A 21,893-nucleotide genomic window follows, 5' to 3' on the forward strand; every position below is an offset into this window, starting at 1 on the left:
GCCCCTTTTTTTATTTTTTAGTTTCTATTTTTAATTACAATGTATGTTTATTTGTGAGACAGAGAAAAACAGAGTACCAGGAAGGGAGGGACAGAGAGAGAGAAAGAATTTGAAGCAGGCTCCAAGCTCTGAGCTGCCAGCACAGAGCCCAATATGGGGCTCAAACTCATGAACTGTAAGATCATGACCTGAGCTGAAGTCAGAGGCTTAAAGGACTGAGCCACCCAGGTGCCCCCATGGTTTAGTTACTTTAATGAACTTAACTTTTCTTTAATGAATGGAAGATGCATTTTTCTCTGAGGAGTGGGGAGGTAATGTAAGGGTCCCCATTCAGGCTTTCAGCCGGATTTACAAAGATGCCTGAGTCTCCTTCTGCACCACAAGGGAGTCTTCCCTCTGCTGCAGTGCACAAACCACATTTTGTGCACACCGCTTCTTATGGTTTTCTTCTCCTCTAGTCTGTGAGCTCCTCGGTGGCAGGGACAGTGTCTGAGCAGTCACATAGTAGGTGCCTGGTGAATTTCTCTCGTTCTCTGTCTCCAGTGATGCATAAATTCGTCTGCTATCACCTGAGTGGAGGTCTCTCGATTGGAACCCCTCATTCACATTGCCTTTACTTTCAACTAAGGTGTCACATCTGCCCTCTGTGAACTTTTTGTTGTAGGTTTTGTTAGACTGGTTTGGATTTGGTGCAGAAGAAAATAATGCCTCACGTCTGTCCCTAATGTGCAGAATCCGAACTCATTGTTTTCTTTGTTGAAATAGAATCCAATAGTAACAGCTGGAATTTTATTTTTAAATATGGGAAAAACGATTTCTTTTTAACATGGGAATGCATAATCTGTGGCCAGTGTTCCCCTCCATTATGCAATCTCTCCAGGTATGACTAAGCATTTATACCCTTTTAACCTTTTAATTTCTTTAACATTTGATACTTGAAAAATGATATGTTTAAGTTGTGGAGTATACTAATACAGTGGATACCTGTGAAGCCACCACCCCACCGTGGTGAATATCACCAGTACCTTGTACCTCATGTTTTCCTCGCGTTTCATCTCCTGTGTCCCCTCTCCTTGCCTGAAGCAGCTATGATGTTTTCTTCTAAAAATTTAGATGGCCACAACTTTTTATTCCCCTATCCATTGCTACGCTATGGCTGAGAGTTGGTATTAGATTATATTCTAGGAAAAACAAATCAGTAACTGTTTCTTAGAAGTAATTAGCCTAACCCGCCTCCCCCAGACCTTTCTTTTACCAAAAGGGATGAAGAACAAAATGTTAGACACAGGATGAGTATCTGCTTACTGGTGTTAATTCTTTGGCTTTATGGTAGTCAGGAAGAAGTATTAAAATATGTAGTATCAAGGGAGTTTGATGGCCTAAGACACCTAAAAGGATCTGGCCTAAAAGGACCAGCAGACAGTAGTGTGGGGGGAAGAATGTGGAGTGAGAAAGAAAGGCAGAAGGTCAAATCCAAGAGAGTCTGCTCTATAAAATACCTTTTTTTGTCTGTGAGAGTCTGAAGTTTGATCTTTACTCCAGTTTTGAACAAGCCATTGAAATTCGATGTCTTAAGTTCTTGAGGTTAAATTTTGTTTTGCCTATTTTCCTCTGAACCCTGGAATAGTCAGAAGGCCAGCCCTGTATGAACTCAGGCAAGTTCAAGTTATGTTTTCTAGCTGGCCCTGGGTTTTACCTCCTGGCATGTGTAGTCCCTAACAGAATGGGAGCAACATTGCATAGACTGAGGCAAAAAATGAAAAAGAAACTGTGATCCCCTCACAGAGTTCCTGCTCTTAGCATGTACCATTTTGAGGTTAAATTTGGGATTGGAGATTAAGAAACCTAGTTTCCTATTTTGTATTTTTTCAGGAGAGGCAAGAGAATGAGATGGGATGAATTGGGGCCTCCATTCACTTCCTTGAGGCATAAGGGAAATAAATACTTGTCTCCCAGTGAACATGATTAACTGGGAAAAAGTATGATCATGAAGGCAAATGTGACCTCACTTCAACTATTGTGATTGTACAAGGCTGTAAAGATCCAGACCGGACAGTTAATGGGAGATGTAAACAATTGGGCAAAACTTTTACAAATGTTTTACCTCGGAGAGGAAAACACAGAATGCAGAAGTAATGCTGGCTTCAGAAAGGTTTAATGATCTAACCTGAAACGATGAGTATAAGAGATGAAATCTTTGCTAAGTTCGGAAGATGAAGTAAAGAGACTAAATACAAAATTGCAGCTCTCCATTTCCAGAACCCTTATTTTTTTGACCAAGAGGTTTATTCATGTATTGCTTTTAAAACTGAGATTTGAGCCACCTAAGTGCACAGTTCACCCACTGAAATTGTGTGATCCTGTGGTCTTTAGTATATTCACAGAGATGTGCGACCCTCTGCACAATCGATTTGAGAACGTTTTCATCACCCCCCAAAAGAGACTCTTGTATTTTTCACGTTAGTATTGTGTGCGCGGCACTCTGCCAGTGCTCTGAGGGGTGGTCTGGACCGCAGGCCCCCACTCTCTCTGCGATTCCTTCTTTAACTAGAAGCACACATGATACTTTATTTGAACAGAGATTTCTGAGGATTACTTTTTTCTTTTGTTATCTTAAGTTAGAAACTATTGCAGGCAGGGCCCTGACACCCTGCTGTGGATCCCTAGGGTCCCACAGAGAATGTAGGGCCACCAGTCTCCACTTCCGCCCTCTTCATTAACTGGAGTAGCAAACACATCTTTGTTTCTCACATGCATATGATTTGTTTTAAATAACTAAGAGGTCTAGAGCTTTGAAGTAAATTTGAGAGGATTCAAAAAGATTTGAAATTTTGTTTCTGCTCTTAAGGAGTTCAATAAATAGTTGAGGGGGGGACCATGCCATAGAAACTTGGAAAGTTCATTCATTAAGCAGGCTGCCAAAATGATTGTCCCACACTGTTTCGTTATGGGAATTCTTGGTTTCCTGTGAATCTTCAACCAGAACTGGAATTCTGTCAAAAAATTAAGCACAAATATGAGAAACTGGAAGTTTGAAAGAATGCTTCAAATGTGCTGGTTCTCCTGTGGTTTCTGGGCGAAGTAACAGAACAGAAGCTGCCTGAGCAGGAGCCGTGCTTACCTCTGACCAACACGCCATGCTCCCGGCACTGAGCGAAATTAAGTAAGGATAAAAACAGAACATTGGAACAAAGTGAGAGAATCTGTAAACACCAAGGCAGCATGGAATCGTGAGTTAGAACAACCTGAATTTGTGAAGTACCGAACCTGCCAGCCCAATTTGATAAACAGCTTTTTTATTGCAAAATGAAGAGATGGAATTAAAAGTAAGGGAGCTCTGAAACATTGGGATATAAAACGAGGTAATCGATAGTGCACACTGTTTTCATAGGTAAGACTGATTTTTAAGTTAATTTCGATAAGAACACAATCACACAGACTGTAAACAGTCTAGAGATACTTATAAATCAAGGTAATTAATCTAAAAGTTCAATGAATCGTTCAAAAAGGAAATGTCATGGAAGGCACCATAGGGATAAATGTTAGATTTGTTCTTATTTACATAATTATTAATTAGGCTGGAGAGACTACTTCTGGAAACAGTACTAGAAACTGAGCCATTTTCTGCAAGCCCTTGGTTTCAAATGGGAGGCCTTAAAGCATGAGTATTAAGAGCACCACCTGGCCCTGCATTTGATCTTGGCTCTGCCACTTCCCGGCTGTTTGACCTTGGGCAAATGAGCTAAGGTCTGCAAGCCACAGTTTCTTCATGGGCACGGTGGGAAGAGGAATCATGTTCATCTCATGGGATTGTGCTACACAGTAATGAGCTGATGCATAGAAAGTGCTGGCACAGGGGCACCTGGGTGGGTCAGTTGGTTGAGTGTCGACTCTTGATTTCAGCTTAGGTCATGATCTCACAGTTCATGAGTTTGAGCCCCGCACCGGGCCTGTGCTGACAGTGCTGAGCCTGCTTGAGATCCTCTTTCTCCTTTTCTCTCTCTGCCTCTCCCCACTTGTGGTCTCTTTCCCTCAAAATAAATAAATAAATAAATACACGTTAAAAAAAAAGAATGTGCGAGCACATTCTTTGCCACACAGCATCCCACGAATGGTAATCATTAATAATATAGTTTTAGTAATAAACCAAGGGCCATGTGTTTTGAACTAGAAAGAGAAGCAGTGCCTAAGAGAGCTGCAAAGTAGTCCTTTGCCAAAACTTGGCCTTGGTTAAAAGCTGACTAAAAGTCACCTTGACAGTTTTAGAACTCTGTGGAGAACTCGTCGAAGAAGCACCCTGTTAAAGGGACTATCAAAATAATTAGTAGACCAGAAAAGGAAAACAAAAACAAAAACATAACAGCTTTGCCTAAAGGAAAGAAGACAGAGGTGGAGGTAATAATTGAGCAACGAGTACAGAAAATATGCATAGTGGAGAACGATGATCTGTTCTCCTGCCTTAGTATCCTTACACAAGAAGAGAACATTTAAGAGGAAGATTTTGATGTCAAAACACAGAGAACTGGAATAAAAGTACTCGTTTGTGTTACCAACTGGAGGTTAAGATTATCTTCCTTGAGAATATTTATGAACAGGTACAGAAGGCCTAAAGTGCTTTGATTTTATCATGGAGTGATAAGAAGGGAGCCTTTGAGGGAAGGTGCATAGGAACATTTGTAGTTTAAATATGGAGGTGAGTCTGGAGCAAGGGGCCAGTTAGGATGGACTAGTATTGATAAACCCAGATCTCACTGTTCAGACCCCTGTTCACACCTCAATCACTTTGGCAAGCTTATAACCGGGTGTCGTGGACAACTGTCAAAATTGTGTGTTTGTTGAACTGTCCAAGTCAATGTTTTGGCTTGAAAATGACTAAGCATATGCTTTATGAACATTCCTTCGTGTCCTCTTCACTACAGATGGCTAAATAGGTGCTGTCTCCATGTTATAGGCAGAGAAACTGTGATGTAAGTTTTCTCAGGCCTGTGAACACACCAGGAAAGGCCAAGGCCTGCTGATTTGGCGGGTGAAGCTACAGGGAGCCACCTGGGGATTGGGACAGTTTGTTTCTGCCGCAGACTGCCAGCTCCCTGTGGTCCTCCTCCCACACACCATAAAAGGGTGACACTGAAACATAAGGGGCTCTATTGGTTTCGCAGTGCTGCCATAACGGTGCTGCAAACCAGGCAACTTCTCCTTCGTCACAGTCCTAGAGCCTAGACGTCTGAGATTCAGGTGCCCGCAGGGTTGGTTCCTCCTGAGGGCCGTGAAGAAGAATCTGTTCCAGCCTCCCCCTAGCTTCTGTGGTTTGCTGGCAGTCCTTGGCATTCCTTATCTTGTGGAAGCATCCTCCCTATCTCTGGATTCATCCTCACATGGCGACTTTCCTGCATCTGTCTCTGTGCCCAAAATTCCCCTTTAGATTAGGACACCAGTCTTATTGGATTAGGACCCACCCTAATGACCTCATTTTAAACTTGATTATCTCTGTAAAGGCTCTTTCTCCCAAGAAGGTTACATTCTGACGTATTAGGCTTTAGGACTCAAACATAATTCAGTCTGTTAACAGAGTGGATGATTATAACACAAGTTATACCCTGACTGTGAAGTACACAGTTCTAGATGGCAGCCAAGAGGTTTTATATCCTGGGATTCTTTTGAGAGGACGGCAAGGTAGGAAGCCTCATAGCTCTTCAGAACCCAGGAGGTGATGAGAAGCTGCCTCATGACAACCTCGTAGGGGAAAGCAGGGTGAGCAGGAGATAGTCTCCTAGCAGTCTTGTCCATGAGGATCACAAGGCAGCCTGCCAAATGCAGGTGGGGCTGTGGTTCAGGTCTTCCCCTGTGGGGCCTATGTAATATATGCCAGTCTGCCAGGGCACCACAGTGGAGCCATTTCCCTCTAGCATATAGCTGGCAGTAGGGCCCACACTCCAATCCAGATGTGCCTCATAAAGTGTATGTTCCTTGATGCTTAGCGTCCCCCTAAATGCACTAAATTTTTTGTCAGCTGGTTTTGCTGATGTCTCAGAGTCACAAGTCAGGTTCCCCCACAAAGCAGAATCTAAGACGAAGGTTAGCAAGCTGGAAGCTTATTATCAGGTTCTGTCAGGATCAACCCCTGTGGATGGGAAGGGACGGAAGCTGGACTGGACAGAGGGAGAAGGTGGGCTATGATGCATTTGCCACAAAGACCTCTGCCTACCCATAGGCAGCTCTGGAATGAGGGGGGCCCTTCAGAGTTGTCCTGAGTTGCAATAAGGAGTTTCTTAGTCCAGTCCATAAAAAGCAGACTTTTTTGTTTATATAAATGTGACTGCATTTCTAGTAGCTACCATAAGACAAACAATGATGACTTCATGTATGGTTTTATTATCATAAAATATACATTCCTTAAATGTATATGAATGCAAACTGCATACTTATGTGTATATATCATATGGTAGTAAGAACAATTTTGTAGTTTCAGTTGTCTGTATTTGAACTCATGACACGGTTTTGAGTATGGGTCCTTATCTGACCCTTTGAATGACTTTTACTGGGTTTGTGAATCCAGAAGTCCCATGTAGAAATCTGTGTTTGTGAAAATATGTTCTAGAACAAGGATTTGAACCTTCACATTGTCAGGGAGGTCTCTGTCCTCTCCCAGACAAAGTTAAGAACCGTTGTGTAAGGAGATACAGAGTCAAGTCAGTGTTGCTCTGTAGGCCTCTCTCTACCTGCTTCACACACACAGCAGTGAGAGATAACAGTCTAAAAAGAGAACATGAAAAAGACAGAACCATGCCTTCGCCTTTCCCCCTACAAAAGATCTATATCTGTGGACAAGACCAACACGAAGTTGAGAGCGGGAATGAAGACACTGTGCATTCTGGGTTCATAAGCAGGGAAGGGAAACCAGAGGTTTGGCTCTGGCAGAATGTTGGACCTAAAAGAGCTCTGAATCATGCACTGGGCCAAAGTGTTCACTCAAGTACAAGTACAGGAACCACGAAACTCTTAGAAATAGGGCCAGGTGGTGGTTGTGCTCTGTAAACTCTAGAAAGGAGGCAATAATCACTGCTACAAATTGCTGCCACCATGACCTCCGGCTTAAGTGAAGCTTTGATCCTAGGGACAGAGCAGGACAGAGACATGGCCTCTTTTTTAAAATTTTATTTTAATTCCGGTACAGTTAAATACAATGTTACATTAGTTTTAGGGGTGCCTGGGTGGCTCAGTCAGTTAAGCATCCAACTTTGGCTCAAGTCATGATCTCACCATTCATGGATTCGAGCCCCGCATCAGGCTCTGTGCTGACAGCTCAGAGCCTGGAGCCTGCTTGGGATTCTGTGTCTCCCTCTCTCTCTGCCCCTTTCTTTGCCCCTTTCTGGCTCCTGCTCTCGCTCTGTCTCTCAAAAATAAATAAACGTTAATTTTTTTTTTTAATGTTACATTAGTTTCAGATGTACAACATAGGGATTCAACAATTGTATACATTACTCAGTGCTCATAAGTGTCCTCTTTTTTTTTTTTTTTTTTTAGTTTATTTATTTTTAGAGAGAGAGAGTGAGCAGGGGAGGGGCAGAGAGAGAGGGAGAGAAAGAATCCCAAGCAGGCTCCATCTTAGGAACCATGAGATCATGACCTGAGCCAAAATCAAGAGTCTGATGCTCAACAGACTGAGCCACCTAGGTGCCCCATCTGAATCCATCAAGGTGTCCTCTTAATGCCCATCACCTTTTTCATCCATCCTCCAACCCACCTCCCCTCTGGTAACCATGAGTTTGTTCTCCATAGTTAATAGTCTGGTTTTTTCTTATTGTCTCTTAAATTACACATATGAGTGAAATCATATGGTATTTACCTTTCTTTGACTTATTTCACTTAGCATTATATGCTCTAGATCCATTCATGCATTTACAAATGGCAAGATCTCGTCATTTTACATGGCTGAATAATCCTCCATTGTGTATATATACTGCATCATCTTTGCCCATTCATCAATCGATGGACCCTGTTTTGGCTATTGTGAATAATGCTGCAATAAACACAGGGGTGCACATATATTTTTGAATTAGTGTTTTCATAATCTTTGGGTAAATAGCTGGTAGTGGAATTATTGGATCATATGGTAATTCTATTTTTAATTTTTTGAGAAACCTCCATACTGTTTTCCACAGTGGCTGCACCAGTTTGCATTCCCACCAACAGTGCATGAGGGTTCCTTTTTCTCCACATCTTCACCACCACTTGTTTCTTGTATTTTTTATTTTAGCCATTCTCACAGGTATGAGGTAATATCTCATTGTGGTTTTGATTTTCATTTTCTCTGATGATGAGTGATGTTGAGTATCTTCATGTGTCTGTTAGCAATTTGTATGTCTTCTTTGGAGAAATGTCTGTTCATGTCTTCTGCCCATTTTTTAATTGGATTATTTGGTTTTGCAATATTGAGTTATGTAAGTTCTTTATATATATTTAGATCTTTTGTCATCCTCCTGCCAGGGTACTTACTGCTTAGACTCTGGCTGGACTGCCTTCTCTGCATACTCCTCCCTGTTGATATAGCCTGCCCCAAGCTCTCAGTGGACTCACCTGCAGCATGAATTTTCTGAATTGCAATTCCTCTGCTATTCCTGAATAAACTCAGTTTCTGGTCATTCAAGCTTGCCTCAGTCTACCTCTTTATTTAGGTTAACAGGTTTTTTCCAATTCTAAAATTATCTGGTTCTGTGATTGTGGATTATCAAGTCTTTACCAAATCACTTTGCCTGTCCACCTCTTCTGTGTCATCCCACATGATCACTATCTCTTCATGGCAGCATAGCCAGGGATAGAGGCAAGTCTCTATGCCTTACTGACCTTACGCACCCATTAGCTGGTCTGGCTACAGAAGAAAGAACATCTAATTGATTCACTGTAATGTAGCCATTGCTCACACTAGGTAGTGTTGTAATCTGCTGTCAATGAATACGTACAATGTCACGGGGACTATGCAAGGTAATAGAGATTTGGAGGTATAAAAAGATACACACCCCACCCTCAAAAATTGTAATATACTGGGAAGACAGACATTAAGTAATTACACAATCAATATGAAAGGTAGTATGAAAGAGAAGTATAGGCTGCCATGACAAAGGACTAATGGAGTCTGCGAGGGTTAGAATTGAATGTGGTAATACAGGAACAGAAATAGGGTAGGGAGGGCAGGAAACAGTATATGGAGGAAGTAACTTAGTGTGTTCAAGAAACTGAATAACCAGGCTGGTGTGAGAGCCTGGAGAACAACAGAAAGAACTAGAACTTTTCAAGAATTGGGGACTTTATCCTAAGAGCAGTGGGAAGCCCCTGGTTAGTTTTTAACACCACCTCTGACTCAGGATCGGAAAGCCTACATTCCAGTGACCATAGATCCATAATCTTATTTTCAAAACAAAATTTTATTTTCCCCCTGAAAAAAGCATAAGTTATCAGTAGGTATCCCACATCTGACATATACCAATTAATATAGTGAATGCTTCCTTTAGATAAACCATTACTTTAAACTTGTCATATATAATTTGTTAGCTTCAACTAGTTTGCAGTATAACAGTCTGGGCTTTTCGCCCTAATTTTTAAAAGTGTAATTTACTGTAAGATGTATTTTTTAATGTTTTGGGGGCCTATATCCTGGCTGACAGCATTATTATGTTACTATCATGTTTCTTGTTGTCACTGGGTTGCTGACACTAATGCTCAGTTGGACACCTCCCATTTCTGTCATCAGGGCTCAGTGGTATCTCAGCTCAGATCAGCTGAAGAGGACATTTTGTGCTAATTCCTGTCAATCCCAGCCTTTCATCTAATCTCCCTAAACTTTCGTGTTCCTAAAGTGGCGGGAGGATGTTGTCCAAAGGAAGAGCAACTTGTGTAACCACCAAACTCCTGTTGTGTTGTTACATTAACCCAGGGATGGTTTATCACAGGATCCTGACTTTATTATAGGAGAGAAAACCAAGGATGTTTTTCAGGAGCCTTGCTATTTTGTCAAAAGCACCTTGATGGTAGCCGTATAACGTTCATTTGAAATGTGTGTTCTGAACTGATGCATTTGTCTGACAACTTTATTGATATTTCAAGTTGTATAATCATTTTTTGTTTGAGTATTTGATTCTTCAGAGGTCTTGCCATTTAAAAAGTTATACTTTTCCCGATCAGTGATTCACTAAAGGGTTTATAGTGATATCAGGCTTGCTGTAAACCAGTGTATAAACTTGCTCTTCTAACAGATTTATACTTTAGCACATATTCCCTTAGGACTTCATAGTTAGATAACAAAACATTTTTTATCGTGGCAGTAACTTATAGACTCACATATATATAAGTGGGGCCCACACTTATCATATATATATATATATATATATAATTATATATATAATTATATATATATATAATTATATCTATATCTATATATATATATATATGCCACATAAACAAATGCAGTGACTCATAAAAGCATCTAATTTTAAACACCTGTCCAGTATAATAATGAGCTCAAATAAACTGGAAAAAAATGGGATAAAATGGGGGAAATGACTACATTTGTGTTTATTCTTGGAATCATAATTTGAAAAATAACTCCCCAAATGACTACTTATCATCCCAGTCTTTTATTTTAATAACTAGAAATACTAACAAATAATGACATTACTAATTGAAATATCAATTTTGACAAGTCTTTACTTATTTCTCTATTAAAATGATTTCCTGAAATATCACAGGAAATTAATGAATCACTTGTTAATTAAATGTGAACTTTTCTACTCTAGTATTCAAATGGGAAAAAAAAACCCTGAAATATGATATATTCAAATTGCTTTATACTAAATTGAACATTAATGGTTATATAAATATAATATGTGATAATGTTACAAATGAATGTGATAAGAATCCATAACATTCATAATGGAATTTGCTAATTTTGAACATTGGCTTTATCTTTCTCTTCACTTTGTCCCTGAAAATCCGAGTGCTGAAATAATGCTTTACCAGCATTTTCTAATTAGCCAAGTGTAACTTTCCATGAAAAATTTAAACATTCTCATCCAACTAACAAATCAATCTCTTTTCTTCTCTTGTTTTGTTAGCCTCTTAGCAAATATCCTGCTGTGATAAATGACATCTCATTCTGGTTACCCTCTGAGAATTATACAGAAAACGATTTCTATGACTTAGTACGAACAATTGGAGGAGACCTGGTGGAAAAAGTTGAACTGATAGACAAGTTTGAACATCCAAAGTAAGTAAAAAAAACCAAAAAAACAAAAAAACAACTTTCTGATTTTATCCTTTGTTGTTTCTCTGTGAAAAATGGCTATGGAAACACATAATGAAATTTTGCTGGAACTTAATGCATATGATACAAAACGTCTCTAGAATTTATAGTGAATGTATCGTTTATCAGAAAAGATTTTTATACCAGTCCTTTCTGAAAATGTTTCTAAAATGTGTATTTAATCTCTTCTGCCTTCGTAAAGAAAAATATGTGAAACAGAATGTTTTAAGGATCTTGGGGTTTTTCAGTATTGCTTTTAGAAATTATTTCTTACCATATCACATCCCAGGAACAGAGGAGTTTGTGGGAAAAAAAGCTGTTTGGTTAGTCTTTCAGTGAATATTTATGAAGTGTTTGCCACATGCCAAAAGCTGTGTTGGGTCCTAGGATAAAGTTTACTAACTGTCTGAGGCCTGTTCACCCTGGGGTGTGTGTGTGTGTGTGTGTGTGTGTGTGTGTGTGTGTGTGTGTGTGAGAGAGAGAGAGAGACAGAGAGAGAGATAGTCTTACGCTAATCAGATTTGACTCTGCTTTCGCTTTAGAAAAGTTTTCTTGAGTTGTATCATTAAGGATTTGCTCGGATCCATCATTCTATTCTGTTTCATTCTGTAGGGATTCCAGTTATACATGAGGAGGCTCTTCTTTGTCTGACTTCTCTACTTGTCAGCTTTCTGTCTAATGTTTTAAAACTCTTTATTTCCACTCTTCATTTTGAATGCTTTTCTCATTGCTACCTTCTCCCTTACTGTTTTCTGCAATCTCTTCTTCCCTGCTCACATTCCATTTCCGTCTTTGATTACTTTGTTTTCCCCACCTTTTCTGAGTTCTGTGAGCTCACATTTCTGTTCCTTCTGTTTTCTTGCCGTCTACTTTCTATTTCTGCTTTGTAATTTTGCTTCACAGAGAAATTGCTTCATTTGGTTTTTAAAATTTATTGCAGGATATTTCGCCAGCAAGTTCTTATGATCCAGTGGCAACATTTTTTTTTTTCTGTGACTTCTTTGTTAGTGAGTTTTTCTGCCATCTTCATTATTTTTTCCCCGATTTTTAAATTGATGTATCTGTGGTGTGCACATGATTGCTTTTTTGTTACTTGTATTTGAACAGCACTGGATTTTCTGAGCCAGCTATTTGCATAAAGTTGAGGTGTGAGGTTGGGGGCTGATTTGGCAGAGAGGGGCTAGGGTGATCATCCAGGCTAGTTGTTTTCACAACACATAGTTTTCTTCCTCTCCAGTACCAAGAAATCAACTCTTTCTTTAAATATGGCTCATTCATCTCATTGATTCTTTACGTAGTTCTGCCTCCCGTCCCAAATCCTCTCTTATTACAAACAAAAGATTCTCCTTTTGTTTACCTCAGTGATAAAGATTTTGAACTTCACGTCGTAGCCCTCAGCTCTGAGAAATGTATCTTTGCTTGTGTTTTCTGAGAAATGCCACTGTGTGTGTGTTTCTTTTCTTCACATCCTCTCATTGGCTTCTACTTGATTTCAGCTGCTTTTGGCAGCCTTGAAATCTACTTTGGAGTTTGTAGATGATATCTGCCCTTTAGCTTTACAGAAAATAGAATGTATGGAGCAGCCTGGGGTTTTGACACAATGGAATACGCATTCAGCCTGGGACTTTTATGTGAGAGAGAAATTTCCAGGAATTTACATGTTAATACTGAAATTCTGATTACTTACTTTTGAGAAGGAGGAAAAGTACGGGAATAAGAATGATTGCTAAGTAATAACTGATATGCCAGAAGCACATGACTTGTTAATTTTTTCCCCATTGTTGTTTGATATGTGGAAGTCCTTTGGAATCAAGGATTCAGAATATGTTCTTAAATTTTTACTTCTTAAGCTTTTGCTTCTTGCTATTGCCTTAGCTCTGTAGCTCTGCCTCTCATATCACCAGTGTCAAAGTTAGATGAGTTGCCCTTTGTGGTTAATATCATCAGATCTTAAAGGTTATAGAGCAATGTTATTGTCTGGATGTGGGAGTAAGTGTGGTTTGGGGTAGGGAGCAAATATCGGGTTTTCCTGACTTGTAGGTGATTTGAGTAGTTAGGGTAAATGTAGAATGGGCATGTTAATTGGAGACATTACAGTGAGATTGAGGTAGCATCAGGGTCCTATGGACCACAGACAGACCAGGCAGACAGATGCTCCATTAAAAACAAAACAAAACAACAACAACAGAAAAACACATCACTGGGGTGCCTGGGTGACTCAGTTGGTTAAGTGTTCAACTTTGGCTCAGGTCACGATCTCATGGTTTGTGAGTTCGAGCCCCGCATCGGGCTCTGTGCTGATAGCTCAGAGCCTGAAGTCTGTTTCAGATTCTGTGTCTCCCTCTCTCTCTGTCCCTCCCCCACTCACATTGTCGTGCTCTCTCAAAAATAAGTTAAAAAACATTTTTATAAATAAAATTAAATTTTAAAAAATCACTGGACTGTGTAGGAATACTCTGTTGATGCCAGTATATACACACAACCACATACTACCTGGAAGAAGAATTTGTCCAGTTTCTTCTGAAGGAGACAGTACTTTTGACTGGAAATTTGGAAGAAACCATCTAACCAAAAAATATGTCTTATTGGCATTGATCTTACCATATTTTAAATAAATGTTAAACAAATATTTAAGGCCTATTATTCCGGAGCTCTGCCAAATGGCTAGCCTGCCCAGAGTGTGCACCGATCTTAAAAAGGGACTTGGTGTGGCAGAGATTGCTAATTATCTCTCAATATCCAACCTCCCGTTTAAAAAATAATGTCACCTTGGGCACCTGGGTGACTCAGTCCATTAAGCATCCAACTTTGGCTCAGGTGATGATCTCATCCTTTGTGAGTTCAAGCCCCACGTTGGGCTCTGTGCTGACAGCTCAGAGCCTGGAGTCTGCTTCAGATTCTGTGTCTCCCTTTCTCTCTCTGTCCCTCTCCTGTTTTTGCATGTGCTTTCTCCCTCTCTCAGAAATAATAAATGAATAAACTTTAAATATATATATAAAAAAATAATGTAACCTTGATTTTTTTATCTAAGCAGCTTACCAGCCAACTAAAAGTCTACACGTCTGAGCCTCCACTATAAGTTAAGTGTATCTATGTGGCCGAGTTTAGCCAATAATTTATAAGTAGAAGTGTTTAATGGTATTTCTACAAGTTTTCCTGAAAAGTTGGGTTGAGGCTGTCCTTTTTTCTTCCTGCTACTTCGATGTGAATGTAATGGCTGGTACTTTGGCAGCCATTATGGCCCATGTTATGACCTTTGAAATGGAAGTTGTGTTGCATACAGCCTGGGTCTCCGACGCTAGAGTCCATTCAGCCCTGGACTTTTATGTGAGACAAGTATCTTGTTGAAGCCACTAGTTTTTGGATCTTTGTTACTGTCCACCAAAAGTAAACTTTGCTATTACAGCCCTGAGGAAAAGGACATACTTACAGAAAAGGACATGGTATTTAGTAATAGTGGCTCACTGAGTAAATTCTCAGCAAGTATCTAAGGCAGGAGGGTGGCAACCTTTTTCCGTTAAGGGCCAGATAGTAAATATTTTTTACTTTTGAGGTGACATCTGCTCACCTCTGCTGTTACAAAAGCAGCTATAGACAAAATGAAATCAAACAAACATGGCTGTGTTCCAACAAAGCTTTAACTAGAAAAACAGGTGGTGGGCTAGATTTGACCCATAGTTTCCGGATCCCTGATGTAGGGGAGGGAGCCACTCACATATTCTAAAATCCTCCTCTCATAGGTCTTTTTACCTGAGGGACCCTACACCCCTCCCGTTGTCCTCCCATTAAGAGTTCCTGACTTGGGTGGTGGCATGTGGAGGGTCACCTGACCTTGCACTCATCAATGCATATCTTGAACTCAAGACTTAACTTTATCTTCTAAACACATAAATTAAATATTGCTAGATAGTCCAAAGAGCTGTGACCCTTTCTTCTCCTAACATCAAAAACTGAGAAATGCTAGTAATGAGTGAATGACTCTTTGAAATAAACAAGTAGTTGAACAAATCATGTGTTATTTTTTCAACAAATTAGGTTTCATTTTGTGAACAAAAGCAGATCCTAAGATATTTCAGGGAGACATAAACCACTGAATATGAACCTAATTTCATAATGTTAGACAAATGGGCAGATATTTTCTGGATTACAAATAACAGTTTGCACCCTGAAGGACGTAGCTGTTCATATTAGAAGAAGATGACATTTTGTTCTAGTCTGCCATTCAGAACCTTCTCCCAGAGCATCTTTGCCACTTAATCTGTAGGCCCCTTAACGTGCAGTAGAGTTCTTATAGTTCCAAATTTCATATAGCAAAAAGTAGAGTAGTGATTACTTTGGAGAGGAGAACTACGGTCACCACATGCACTCTGATGCCTTTGCAATATTGTGCTATATGCATGCACTGAATAATGAGAAAACTTAGGAAAATATGTACGTCAACATACAAACTTGGATATCTGTTGCCCGACACATTTCTGAGTACACTGGTCATGGCCCATGCAACTGAAGGAATTATGGTGAACAGTGTTTATTTTCTCCTGTAACACAGTTGCTTAAAATATTTCTTAGCCCGGGGTAGGAGAGAGAGCAAAGAAAGGCAGAAGGAAACTTATCCAGTGTCTTCAGCTACTAACACCTCATTTGGGAATGCCACCAATTATTTGTGAACTGTAGAAATGGACTGTAAAGTGGGCTCAAATAGGACAGATTTGGCTTAAGCTCAAGGCAGAGGTTTTTGGGAGTTAGAACTTGAGAATTTAAAAAGAGTTACTTGATTTTACTGCAAGGAGTGGGGCGTGGTGGGGAAAGTGCCCAGGTGTCTGCAGCAGGCACTGCCCAGCAATGTCCCCAAACCAGGGCCTCCCAAAGACTTCCACCCTGTTCCTGAGGCTGCTGCTTACCCTGCACAGCCTGCTCACACAGTCATGGTCATGCTTTCCTGAATCCGTGAACCCATAGTCAGGGTCTAATTGGGGCTGAGATGCTAAAAGGGAGCATACCTCGAGCTTTGGGCACCAAAGGTGAGTCCCAGCTCTCTTCAGCCCGACTTGATACAATAATGGTTCTGTCCTTTATGGCTGACCACTTGTAGTTTGAACTAATTTGGCATAGGTAGGGATACTGGAGCATTTGTCAGCACTTTTAACAGAATGCTCAAGAGGTAATTCACCAGGAGAGGCACCTTCTCAACGTGGCTAGCCCCACGTCTCAGTGGGTATGAGTCATGGGCATCACCTGCCCATAACTGGCCATGATGTGGCACTGGGAGCACCTAAAGATGAGGCAGTTGGAGTGACTTCTCCTTCCTCCAATCTTTCCCTCCCTTCTTTCTTTTCCTGGTATGTTTGTTTTTGCTTTGTCAAACTGTATCCAATAAAAACATGAAAGTTTAAAAATAAAAAGGTAGAGATTCACTCACCATCTCAACACCCTAACACCAATTTTTAATATAGTTACATTTTCCCTGTCTTGACTTTCTCTATACATGTGCATCAGGTGATGTTTGATCTTTGAATGATTTCTGTATTATCAGCCCCTTGGTCTAGAGTGGGGTTCTTCAGCCTCTGCACTACTGATATTTGGGGCCAGATAATTCTTTGTTTTGGGGGCTATTCAGTGCATTGTAATTTGTCAGCAATACCTGTGGCCTCTGCTACCATCCCCATTTATGATAAAAAATGCCTCCAGACATTGCCAAATGCCCCCTGTTGGGCAAAATCACCCCCAGTTGAGAACCACTGGGATATCATTTAGTAGAGAATTTCTTATGTCTTCTGAAAAATATTTCTTAAAGTCATGCTTTAGTTTTATGTTCTGGCCAGCAGGGAGAAGGAAGAGAAGGACCTCACGAGAGGGAGGTGTATCAGGTGGGGGGTTTCTTGTGTTTCCAAGAAACATACTTGGTGGAACATAGGAAAAGCTGGGCGCACCAACTAGGCTTCAGAAAGAGCAGGAGCTCTTTCTGGGGTGTGTGTGCCAGTTTCTACTTCTCTATTGCATTTTATTTCCGCACACTCACTCTGGCTCTCCACCCCCTGCCCTTCTACTTTCTGCCATGTAGCTCAGGCTCTGTCTGTATCTTGCAGAGTTCTGAATACCCTGCGCAGCCCCTGAGTCTAAATGACTGTCAGGTGTCAGCTCTCAGCACCAGTTGCTAGCACCTTGCCCAATTCTGACACTTTCGACAAAGGAATCTCCCTGGCCCCACTCAACTTTTCTGGCCAAGTCAGAGGTCACTGAGCAGATGGTGGACAGGCTTCATTTGAGTCACATGCCTCCCTTTGCTCTAATTAGCCACATGAGTCAAATGGCCTCTGACGTTGTTTTTACAAGTTAGTAGGTTCACTGTTTATACATATCTTTCTTTGTTTTCTTTTTAACCTGAACTCAGTAGCTTCTGACTCCAGCACTACCATTTTCAGACTTCCTTGAACTTCAGGCAGAGAGGCATGTTGTAAAAACATTAATTAATTGATTCTTGAGCTCCTGTGTCATAGGAGACATTAGGACCACAAGGATATTAAGGCAAGATCCTAATTTTTGTGGAGCCAAATAACACAGGAAAAGTGAACAGCAATAAAAAGTAGAAGGTGATAGATATAAGGTGGGTTAAGCCTAGTAAAGTGCATGCACGGTTACTTGCACGTAACTGATGCTCAGTAACCTCTCATGGACTTAAAACAAGGGGCACATGTCTAGGGTTATAGATTCAAAGGAAAGAAGCCATTGGGATGGGAAGATTTCCCAGGAGACAGGATAGCAAGTTCTGCACATCTGTCTCCCTTCTGATACCTTGTGAATGAGATATACACAATTCTGACTCTAATTACTGTCAGTAAGTGCTTTTCAGTAGAAACCTTCAGTTCCTATAAAAAGAATTCTGGGTTGTTATGTTATTTTGTTGCTGGGACAAATTCATTCATGGTAGCCACTTTAAGACATAGGGGATGCATTTAAGGGTACACCTGATTCAGAACAGGAAACCTGTTTGGAACCAAGATGGGTCTAGAGGCCAGAGACCTTCTTCAGCTGGGTGCCTCTGGCTCTATCCCTCTGCTCGCTCCTCTTAGCCAGTGTCTGTGTCTTCCCCCAGCCCCCCACCCCACTACTTACACAAACACGGACATCTCCACCTGTTTCTGCATTGGCCAAAGTCTTTTCTGGCCAGTCCACTCCATTATCAAAGTGCAAACTGGAAGGAATTAATCCAACTGACTGGTCAAACTGCCAGTACCCCTTTTAGGGAGAGCTCTTTGTACCAGGCTGCCTTCTGAGGTTCCAGGCAATCTGTGGATGGACCACTCTTGGATCAAGACCTTATTGCTGATCTGGCCAGGGACCACTAATAAGACAACTCAGCCCTGCTTTCCAGAACAAAGAGCCAACTGTCTGAACATTTTCAACCAAAAGGTTCACAGGATGTTTTTTCAGAACAGAACAAGCACCCGAGTACTGCCCTCTTTTCCCCGTCGCCCACTAGTCTACCCCACATATAGGGCTCTAGGTAACCGCTCCTAATCACTGCCTCATTCCTATCTTGTGTTCCTTATTTGCATTTAAACTTTTCTAGGCTGTTGCACTTGATGGACACTCTGTAAGGCACGATGGCATAGTTGCTCACTTGTATCTTCCCACAATGTTTATATTAGTGGAAGGAGGCTGCCTTACTATGTGACACTTGATGGATAGCTCATTGATCCTTCTTCACTCCTTAGAGGAGCTTTTGTTAAATGACTGGAAGTATTTTATGACATAAAAAGTAGAGGCAAGAAAGAGCTCAGAATCCAGAGTCAGAAGCCATCAGCTGAGTCTTGGCCCTCCACCTCCTAGATGTCTGAAATTGGGACTGTCTGAGCCCAGTTCCCTCATCTGCCAACCAAGGGCGCTAACATCATCTTTAATGGGTATAACTGCAAAAATTAGATGAGCCCGTATATGTAAAATTCTTTCAAAATGACACAGAGGTTTGTTTGGTTTTTTTTTAATGGCTAGCTATTACAGTAAATACTAGTAACTTTCACAATCAACCTGTCTTGTTTATTAAAATAAAGAATAACCTTAGCACAGCTAAGAGTCTTGGACTTGGCAGCCAAATACATATAAATAGGAAGTTCTGGTACTAAAGGGAAGCAGAACAGACTTCATATAAAAGTATCATTCTGAAATGATACATGTTCTTCCTGCAACTTAAGGAGCAAATTTTTAATCACAAAGATGCTGACCGGCCAAGCTGTGTAGTCAATATGGCGGCTCTCTGGGTTGTGTGTTGAGAAAAGGCTATGGACAGTGACAGGTGGGATGACATCCTTGGTTTACAAATCACTCCCTGGTCTGGTTTCTTGTGACAGAGCCAAGTAAGTGCAGTTATCTGGACTTAAAGCTTGGCCAGCAATGAAAAGCCAGCTACAGCTAATCTTGAGAGAGCTTGTCAGAAGTTGTGTCCCCTTGAAGCTGACAGCATGCAGTCCCAGGGAGGTGGCTCGAGGTGGCCAGGCCTGCTTTAGAACCCTCCTGGCTTCTTTCCCTTTCTTCGCTTTTATTGCAATGCTGGTGGCGTGAGTGTAAGAACTTTTATTGTTGTGGTTCAGACAGCCCAGAAAGCAATTCTAAGAATACTATTTTTAGCTTGGATATTTGTTTTTTTTTCCCTGCCTCCCATCCTTTCCCTCTTTCTCCCAAAGGCTTCTTTTTAAAGCAGCCCACGAGAGGTGCCTTTCCTCACCGTCACACAGCAGCCCTGTTTGCCACCAGCGCTAGACAAATTAAAACACAATTAGTTCAGTCCCCGAACACCTTGTTCTGCCTTGTGCCCCAGCACCTCACCATTTGCTGAAGGATTCTTTGGGATTACCTTCAGCACTGACCTGGCAGGGCCCCAGGAACAGCATCTCCGCACAGGGCAGAGAAGGAGCAGAGAGATTGCTTGATGACAGCCAGGCAAGGAGAGAGGCCAGGCACTTAATGAGCTGTATCTTCAGTGATGTGCTGTGTTATAGCACACCTTTGTGAGAATTAGCCATGGAGCCACTCTTCCCTCTTTAACTTTCAATTAGCAGTTTTCAAGGAATTCTTTGGATGTTGTCCTCACTTGGCAACTTGTGCACCTTTTTGTAGCGTGGAGATTGAATGCTCTCTTTCCATGATGTGAGGCTCAAGTAACATCACTTGATGTTTCCCTGTCTCACCCCCAACGATATTGATCAGATTAAAGCAAGTTAAAATGCACACCAAGGACAACCTGTCACAGAATTGCTGGCAGAAATGTGACAGGGAAGGGCAGCCCCACCCCATCATTTGGGGCAATTATGAGCAATGCTCTAAATCATTTTGGATCTTTAAATCTGTTATCCCAGGTCACAAGGTCACTTCAACTAAGCTACCACCCAAATTTGATACCCAGAGCCAGCCCTGGGAGGCTGCCCCTCCCTCCCAGCCCTCCCCCCCCTCACTCCCCTCCCCCACGGCACTGTCTGCACTGTGTCAGTTAGTTACCTTGTCCTTCACACCCCACAGAGGCTTGACCTTGAATGTGCTACAGCCCTCACAGTTAACGATGATGTCTTAGTAACCAAGACATTTATGAATCCACGTACAGCCTCAGAATCATATATTAGATAACCAAACAGTTATCCTGAGTACAGATTTCAGAGTTGAGTCTCGAAGATGGGCCTATGATTTGTAAGAAAGTCTCTGAGACCTCTTTGAATCATTCTAGAAAATTCGTATTTCTCAATAGCAGAGATGGACTTAGCGGACCTGTCAATCCCTCTGGCTCCAGCATCACACAGGCTGGGGCTACAAGGCACACAGTGTGTGGGCTGGGGTGGTGCCATTTGGTCACCTGAATGTCTCTTGGGCTAGTTATCTTCCTTAACTTGGTCATAACCGAGACGCAAGCAGTTGATGTACAAAAGGTGGCAGCAGGCAGGCACCTCTCGGGGTGAGAGGTCAGCTCCAGGGGAAGGGACCAGTCGTGCCCACAGATGGTCCAAATGGTACCCAAGAGCTAGGGCATCTTTCTTATTGGGGACCTTTGGTAGGGGGCCATGCAGTCAGCAAGCACAGTGGAAGCAGGTGACAGAGCAGACAAGCAGTCACAGGGCAGCTGGGCTTAGGGGCAGCCATCTGCCTGAACACTCCACTAGTTGGCTGAAGACCCAAGGCTCCTGATTGTCCCCTACTTAGACTTGGGATTGGCTTTGGAGTCCAGATGTGTGGGGGGGGGGGGGGGGGGGCGGGGTGTGGTTAAGTTAGAAAATCCAGGAGACCAACAGGAGCTTCAGTTTTGGTTTTTGTTGTTGTTGTTTTGTTTTGGTTTTTTGTTTTGTTTTTTGTTGTTTGTTTTGTTTTGAATACCTATACCTTCACTGGTGGGGAAAGGAGGGTCTGTTTATTCATGTGTAGTTTGGAGCCAGAGAAAGTATTACTATGATGGGAATTTAATCATGTGTCTAGTGAGGACAGAGTAAGATAGAATGTTCCATGAGATTTAAGAAGAAGAGGACACCTTAAGGCAATGTGGTGTAAGTTAGGGAGTCCCGTCTCCATAGGGCCGCTTGGCAGTCAGAGCACTAGTCAGACACTTAAGAAATGAATT

At 41.5% G+C, this 21,893-nt stretch overlaps 1 protein-coding gene across 29 annotated transcripts in view; it reads left to right on the forward strand.

The window, feature by feature from the left end:
* The window catches only part of FARS2 (phenylalanyl-tRNA synthetase 2, mitochondrial), a 553,641-nt gene that overhangs the window by 365,796 nt on the left and 165,952 nt on the right, over positions 1–21,893 (forward strand). For 28 of the 29 annotated variants that reach the window (XR_008298705.1, XM_053223101.1, XM_053223100.1 and 25 more), the window contains one exon: positions 11,109–11,260. The exons of the other annotated variant lie outside the window; for it this stretch is intronic. Coding sequence is in view for 27 of the 28 variants with exons in the window: in XM_053223101.1 (XP_053079076.1) it covers positions 11,109–11,260 (152 nt within the window). In the remaining variant the exon portion in view is untranslated. The remainder of the gene's footprint in view (positions 1–11,108; positions 11,261–21,893) is intronic. 29 annotated transcript variants of the gene reach the window in all.

The sequence above is a fragment of the Acinonyx jubatus genome, chromosome B2 (genome assembly GCF_027475565.1).
Source record: "Acinonyx jubatus isolate Ajub_Pintada_27869175 chromosome B2, VMU_Ajub_asm_v1.0, whole genome shotgun sequence".
NCBI classification, from domain to species: Eukaryota; Metazoa; Chordata; class Mammalia; order Carnivora; family Felidae; genus Acinonyx; species Acinonyx jubatus.